General features: G+C 61.2%; 1 protein-coding gene across 1 annotated transcript in view; it reads right to left on the bottom strand.

Annotated features, from left to right (window-relative positions):
- The window catches only part of TUBGCP6 (tubulin gamma complex associated protein 6), a 12,630-nt gene that overhangs the window by 3,722 nt on the left and 1,496 nt on the right, over window positions 1-7,412 (bottom strand). The window contains exons 2-16 of the mRNA XM_045290661.1: window positions 6,865-7,028; window positions 6,145-6,355; window positions 5,465-5,638; window positions 4,793-4,914; window positions 4,576-4,654; window positions 4,373-4,482; window positions 4,151-4,242; window positions 3,933-4,072; window positions 3,600-3,749; window positions 3,280-3,361; window positions 3,121-3,209; window positions 2,922-3,037; window positions 1,163-1,301; window positions 884-982; window positions 2-729 (exon numbers count right to left, since the gene is read on the bottom strand). Of these exons, the coding sequence (XP_045146596.1) occupies window positions 2-729; window positions 884-982; window positions 1,163-1,301; window positions 2,922-3,037; window positions 3,121-3,209; window positions 3,280-3,361; window positions 3,600-3,749; window positions 3,933-4,072; window positions 4,151-4,242; window positions 4,373-4,482; window positions 4,576-4,654; window positions 4,793-4,914; window positions 5,465-5,638; window positions 6,145-6,355; window positions 6,865-7,028 (2,495 nt within the window). The remainder of the gene's footprint in view (window position 1; window positions 730-883; window positions 983-1,162; window positions 1,302-2,921; window positions 3,038-3,120; window positions 3,210-3,279; window positions 3,362-3,599; window positions 3,750-3,932; window positions 4,073-4,150; window positions 4,243-4,372; window positions 4,483-4,575; window positions 4,655-4,792; window positions 4,915-5,464; window positions 5,639-6,144; window positions 6,356-6,864; window positions 7,029-7,412) is intronic.

The following is a 7,412-nucleotide window of genomic DNA, read 5'->3' as shown; positions in this document are numbered from 1 at the left end:
TGAGACGTTCTCCCCAACCCTGATGCTGGCATCGGACACGTGGCCATGAACATTCCACCGTGGCCGGGAGGGGGCTACGTCTGAGACGTTCTCCCCAACCCTGATGCTGGCATCGGACACGTGGCCATGAACATTCCACCGTGGCCGGGAGGGGGCCACGTCTGAGACGTTCTCCCCAACCCTGATGCTCGAATCGGACACGTGGCCATGGAAGGGATTCTCTTCAGAGGCCTCGAGCGAGGGGGTTGATGAGGGTGGGGGAGGCTGAGCCAACAGCATGTCCGAGCTGCAGGCATCCTTCTTCGGGGGAGTGTTCCACTGCAGCTGTGGGTCTGGGCTGCCCTCTGTGGCCTGGAGGGAGCCGGTAGGAGCCCCCACCAGCCCCCACACAGTACTGAAGTCATACTCCTGGACCTGGGGTCGCTGTGTACAGGCTGCTGGGGGAACTCCCACCATGGACGGCAGGTCTGCACCAATGGTCTGCAGTGCCTGCTCCAGCAGAGGGGCCTCCCCATCCACAGGGCCTTCCCCTAAGAGGGGGGCCTCCCCCGGGGGCAGAAAATCTTGAATGGTCAGGCCAGCAGAGAAGGGCTCAGACTCTGATACGGAAGAGCTCAGGGGCAAGGGAGTTGTAACAGCCCCCTGCCCCTCTGCAGGTGTGGGTTCTGCCAGGGCCTGGCCACTGCGGTGAGGGTCTCCACCTGTTGGCTCCACGGGCCAGGGCAGGACCTGGAAGACAAATGCCCCCGATGGTCTCCCCTCCCCACCTGGTGACCTATACCTCGTCCCCAAGGGCCTGGCACTGAGGACAGCAGATAAGCCCGGCTCATAGGGCGGCACACACCTGATGACCACCAGTCCCACCACAGCCCCGAGCCCTGACCTTGGGGTGCTCTGCTCCTGCCCCAGGCGTACACTCAGCCAACGGGGGCTCATCCAGCAGCTGTAGGCATGGCCCCTCAGACATGTCCTCCAGCAGCTTCTGGAATCAAGGTCAGCAGAAAGGAGATACTGCTGTGAGGTCCCCACCACCCTCACCACAGCATGGGTGCACAGCACACTTGCCTCGGCGTACACCTGGCCATGCCCCTCGACCTCCTCCCTGCCAAGGCTGCTCTAAGAAGCCCAGGGTACCAGCCCCACCTCCCCCATCGACGGGTACCTGCAGGCGGGCCTGGTCGGCCAGCAGGAAGGTGCTCCGGGCCTCACTCAGCTTGTGCCTCTGCAGCTTCCACAATGCCTTTTGCTCCCGGCACGCTGCCTCGGCAGAGAGCCGCCTGTAGTGCTCCACCAGTGCCTGCCTGGGCCCCAAAGACATAGCCTTAAGCTTGTCCCCTGGGCCCAGGAATCAGGACTCACTACCGGCACAATGCACCCCTGCCCCACCCACCACAGCAGGTGGTGAGGTCCCTGCCCTGCAGGACAAACCCTGGGTTGGCACCTCCCTGCCTACAAATGGACACACAGTGTACCCGAAGCACAGGACCACCTACCTGGCACCTGCGGTGCTGGCCTGACACTCTGCCCTGTTATTCTGGGTCTCTTGACACCAAAGGCCGGTCCCAGCCTCATGCATAGCAGCAGGGCATCGCTAGGGAGAGTGCCGGAAGCTGAGCCCCTCAAGTAGGGAGAGGCTCAAAATACGAATGAGGGAGGGCTGCCTCCTCAGTGGTCGACCACACTGATGCTAACGGAGTAAAGCCCCAGGACCTTCATTTGCTGATGGGAACGGCATGGCATTTCCAGCCTCCTCCTATGTATGTGAGTGTTCAGCCCCAAGTCAAGAAGAATCAAGCGGTGCTCTGTTATCACGGTGCTGGTGAGATGTACTGAAACTACCGAGGGCTGCCCAGAGAACAGGACTTCTGCTGTCTTGCAGAAGTACAGCCAGAAGTACAGCGAGGCTGACTAAACTGCCTCACCTACTTTGGCCATGTTTCAGGCAGGGCCAATGCCCGGCCTGGGAGAGGGCACCAGGCTGGGTCGAGTCGGTAGAAACCACGGGCACCCTCCGACAGGGAGACCGTGCCTGCAACGCTGGGCTCAAAGCTCACCCTGACGAGCACACTGCAGGCAGGCAGTGCTTCATCCTGCCGTGCAGCAGGGTGCCTCTGGGTCAGAATTGACCCAACGGCATGCAACCTGGCCGCAATGAGGTGTGAAACTCAAGACAGCACCACCAAAAAGACCGAAAAGCTTTACAAGTAAACGGAAATTAAGCAACAGAAACAATGAGCCAAAGCAAAAGATTAGATTTCCACACGTTAAAAAAAATGTACGGGTACTGTGCCTTACACAGAACCAATTGAACACTGGCTAGGGACCAAAGGGGCAAACTGAAACCATGAAACGCTCCCAAGGAAAAGCAGGGCAATGCTGCCAGTCCCAGCTCTCAGCAACAGGTAACACAGCAAAAAAGAAAAAAAACCAGCAAAGAAAAAACACGTTAATAAACGCTCATAAAACTTAAGAAACTTAAAACAAAACAAAAAAAAAAAAACTTAAGAAACTTTTGTTTATTCAAAGAATTCACTGCCAACTGGGAGAATTATCTTCGGAAACCATAAATCCAACAACGTGACAACAAAAAGCCAAGCCAATCTAAAAAGGACAACAGATTTGAACGGACGTTTCACTAACGAGGACTTTCAAATGGGCACCAAACTCATGAAGATGCAAATCAAAAGCATCGCGGGGAGGGAAGAGCAGTGGGCAAACAGACAGCGGGCCTCTGTCAACAGCACACAGGAGCCACCAACCGTGCAAACACATGTAGCCAGCAGCAGGTGTGGCCCTGCCTGGATCCACAAGCATGCACGTGGGGGACATCTGAGACGAGAGGACAGGGCAGGTGTCCCGAGGGCTCCTGGGCTGGGGACAGAGTGCAGACAGACCAGCATGGGGCCGCGGCTGAGACCCACCTGGCCCTCCGCTCCAGCTCCTCCTCCAAGGCCTGCAGCTGGCTCTCCCTGTCTCGAAGCTCGCGGGCGTAGCTGAAGTCATCCTCCGCTTCTTCCTGCCTGGCCGCCAGTCGTCGCTGAACCACACACATGCACGCAGCCTGTGAGGCCCAGGTGCGTGTGCGCCAGGCTGGGCCCCCGGGGCTGTGGGGCTGCTCACCTCTTGGTCCCGCACAAACTGCTCCTTCAGCCGCCGGAACTGCTCTCGCTTCTGGGCACTCAGGGCTGCGCGCTCGGCCATCTGCCTTTCTGCAAGGGCAAAGGCTCAGCATCCAGCCCCAAGTCCGGGCCCCACAGCCCGGCCCAGCTGCCCACTCACCACTCAGGGCACTCAGAACCCTGGACGCTGCCTCTCGGGCGTGGACAATCAACTCCTGTTTTGCAATTTCTGCTCGAAGTTCCTGAGAAAGACCCCGCGAATGGCCACCCTGAGGACCCTGCTCAGAGTCTGAGCAGACAGGTCCTGCCAGTGGGACCCTAGAGCGGGGGATGGGTGCTGGGGACCCTGGGCCCCCCACAGCCCTGCCTTTCCTCCCCCTTGCCTTCTGACAGAACCACCACTTAGCCAGGACTCAGGACCCCCAGCCTGTGACCCTGCACCCTCGCACCCCTTCCCTCCCCTGCTCCCAGAGGGCGCACCTTCTCCTCCTTGCTGATGGAGCTGTAGCGCGCCACACTCTCCATCCGCCCCATGTACACTGCACACTCCTTCTCAGTCTCCTTCAGCTCTTCCAGGGAGAAGACCACCGAGATGCGAGGCACCGGGATGTCCGACCAGCACAGGTAATGCTGCCAAGGGCAGGGCATGAGGGCAGGCGGACCCACCCTGCTGCACCCAAGGGGCCCCATTCCCAGCCCAAAGGGGCTCGCAGGATGCGCCCACATGCGTGCATGCAGTCACACAAACACGTGCACACAGGCACGCACACTCACACAGATGCCGGGCACTGTCCATGGGGGAGGGGGGCTCACCCGGGGACAGCAGCGTTTTAGCAGGTTCACGGTCTTGCCGCACACGTACACGTCATTGGCGACATGTTTCAGGAACACGGGGACGCAGTCCTCCGCCTCCTGGGCTATCAGCACATAGCCGTGGGTCCAGTAGGACTTATCTAGGGGGGCCAACGGGTGGCACGTGGGTGGGGGCTGCGCCTGGGGGTGGGGGCCCCAACACCGCACCACTCACCCACCTCTGCAGCCGAGGTAGTCCTCGTTGACCTGGATCATGAACTCCCCGTACACGTCCCGGAAGACCCCACTGTACACCCAGTCATGGATGAACCTGAAGGCGGCCCGGGACTGTGTGAGCCCATGCGGGGCCGAGCGGGCCCAGTCACTGGGACCTCGTCCCTAGAGACAACCTTCACCTGGGCATGAACAGCCCCACCCCGGTGCCCCACAGCCTGTCTCACCGCGTGTAGGGCTCGCAGCTGGTCTGCAGCAGTGACAGCAGCACCGGGTAGTGCTCATTGCTACAGTTGTCCAGGGCCTCCTGGTACAGGTACGACAGCAGCTTCACGCCCTGTGGGCGCAAAAGGGCAGGGGAGCGGACAGCTGGGGGACGCCCACTCCTCCCCCACTATACGGCCGGTCCCCTCCACACACAGCCACTCACGGTTGGGAAGGCAGCCCTGGGCCCACCACTGTTGGTCCCTGGGAGTCCAGTGCCCACACCACAGAGCTCGGCCAGGTACCTGGACCCAAAGGGCTGGGTCAGGTGCTGAGCAGGCGGCCTGGTCCCCAGGCCTGAGCCACTGCAGCCATCTGCTGCCTACCCAGTCCTGCCTGCACCACCTGAGCCCATGGTGGCAGCAGCGTCCCCAGCCTTTCACCTGAGCTGCCGGCCCAGCTTCTTGAAGAGGAAGCCAATGGTCAGCAGGCTGAGAGAGGGCGGCGTGGAGAGGACACAGGCCCGGTAGTACTGCAGGTACCGTCTCATGCCGCTGGTGAACGCCTGTGGACAAGGTCTGAGAGGAGGCCTGCCCTGCCCGGGGGTGGACGTGACCGGGCTCCTGTCCCCAGCCCAGGGGAGGTTCCAGTCCAGCAGGCCAGCCCTTCGTTGACAGCCAAGGGCATCCCCACTGGCAGTGAGGCATCCCAGGTCCTGGGCCTGGGTGGGGATCCTGGAGGGAGGTGGGCTCAGGCAGAGACAGTGTCGCCAGCTGGAAGGCCTTCAGGGGAAGCCCACTCACTAGCCCAAGACCCAGCTGCCCCATCACTGCAGTCCCCGGCCCATCTGCCCCACAACTCCACCCGCTGTGTGGAGCCTACACTGGGACTCCTGGCCCTCATGCCAGAAAGGCCAGCTTGTTGTAGGGAAGACCCACTAGTGCCTCAGTGGGTGCCTGGACCCCACCCACCTGCCCTGCACCCACCCCCTGCCCAGGCCCCAGTTGCATGGTGGAAGACACCATTAGCTGCCACCTGTGGGAGGTTAGTCACGGAAGCCTGGTTCCTCCTCAGTGAGTGGGCTCCAGGGGCACAGATGTAGGGGCGGGGCATACCTGAAACACGAGGCCCTTGCTGCCCACAGCATCCTGGACGGGCTGCAGTGAGAAGTGGCTTAGGCGCATGTAGTAGGTCCCGCACGCGGCCACCTCGGACAGGAGGCTGTGCATGCTCTCGGGTGACGTCCCGGACACATACACGCCCGGCTTCACCATGAAGGCCTGAGCTGGCTGCAGCAGAAGAGCAGGGTCAGGGGTCAGGGTGGCTCCCGGTGCTGCAACAGCTCTGCAGGCTCAGGCCCAGATGGATGTCAGATGCCAACGTGGGCATTTCAGAGTCCAGGAAAGGACTCATTTAGAGCACCAAGCTAGCTGCCGGAGGTGTACGGAGAAGGCAGGGCACGGCGTCAGGGACAGATGGTGTGGGGCATAGCCAAGAGGGGCAGCCTGTGGTGTGGACAGAGATCATGGATGTGAGCCCCTGCAGGCCAGGGCTAGCGTGGGGAGTGGGGTGGGGTCGGGGTCAGAGCCAGAGCCAGAAGGCGAGGCAGTAGCTGGAAGGTGAGCCGGACATGCCCATTTCTCCCAGAGCCACTAACAGCAGCACACATCTCTGTGTTCAGAGAACATTGCAAAGGACCAGGCTCAAAGGAAGCAGCCTGGGCCCCATGCGAGGCCACTCTCTGGACAGTGGAGCTGACCCAGCAGAGAGAGGCGAGCCCCCGCTGGGCCCTTACCTGGCAGAGTGAGAAGGTGGTGGAGGCCACCCCGATGAGGACATTGAGCGTGTCCTGCACCAGCTCACCCTCGTGCAGGAGGACGCGCTGCTGGGGAGGGAGGAGGCTACCGCCCAGCACCTGTAGCCCCGCCTCACAGAGCCGGCAGAAGCTGTCGAAGGCCTCCCTTCCTGCCTCTGTCAGATAAGGCTCTTCTCTGTGGCCCGGGGGGCTGCAAGGAGATTGTGGGGGCGGGGGACGGAACGCTGTGTGAGAGGACAGCACCTCCCTGCCACACATGAGCCAGAGGGCAAACCGACCTAGAGCTCAACTACCTGGCCAGTGAGGACATGATGCCCACCACAGCACCTCCCCCAGCCTCGCCAACAAGAGTCCAGCTCAGGCCCAAGGTCTGGAGCAGCAAATGGCCCAGCCCGACTGGAGGAGGGCTTAGGCCCTCAGGACAGGGACGGACAGTGCTAAGAGCAAGCAGGGGTCCATCCTCAGCCCCTCGAGGGGCTGAGACCCAAAAAGGGAACAAGATGCGCTGGCAAGGCTATAGAGTGGCTGGGTCCCTTGCCAGTGGCCCCAGGAGGGGTAGGTAGGATTGAACTGCTGACACAGCAGTCTGGCACTTGGCCAGCAGCGCCTCCCAGTCATTCTGGGAAGTTCCGGGCCTCTGGGGGTTCCTAACCCATCTCAAGGTCGGGACCCATGCACAGCAGTCCAGGGGGGACGCACCATCCGATCCTCTCCCAGGACCGCCGCTTGCTGGCCTCGTAGGTGAGTGCAGCCTCCCACACGTCCAGGTCAGGGGTCACGCTCGGTTCAGACTGGGAATCAGGAGTCAAGTTAGAGGCCGACTGGAAGCCCTCGTCTTCTGACTGGTCCATGCTCTGAGGGACCTGGAGACAGAAGGCAGGGAAAGGGGTCTCACACATGAGCAGGACCCAGGAGTCGACAGGTACAACTCCTCGCTCCCTGTGGGAAGGCCCCACCCCCAGACCCAAGCCCCCAGGGTCTCCACAGGATCATCCAGGGAGCTAAACAGATACATTAAGGCTATTGACTCTGTGTTCCCCCTGCTCGGAAATCACACTTTCATCTGTACTGACACTCATAAAATCCCTTTGTCCCAGAAGCCCATGTTGGGGAAGCAGCTTATAGAAACCACACTGGACCACAAAACCTGTGTGCACCCAGCTGCTCACAGACGGGGAGATAACTGGCTGGTGAGTGGGGTGGCCTGAGCCACGTGTGGCCCTGAGACACACAGGGGGTGGTTTGCG

Source organism: Echinops telfairi, unplaced genomic scaffold (genome assembly GCF_000313985.2).
Source record: "Echinops telfairi isolate 266 unplaced genomic scaffold, ASM31398v2 ScPeMD7_2;HRSCAF=8, whole genome shotgun sequence".
In the NCBI taxonomy this organism is placed as follows: domain Eukaryota; kingdom Metazoa; phylum Chordata; class Mammalia; order Afrosoricida; family Tenrecidae; genus Echinops; species Echinops telfairi.
This window is presented reverse-complemented; position numbering and strand designations above follow the sequence as displayed.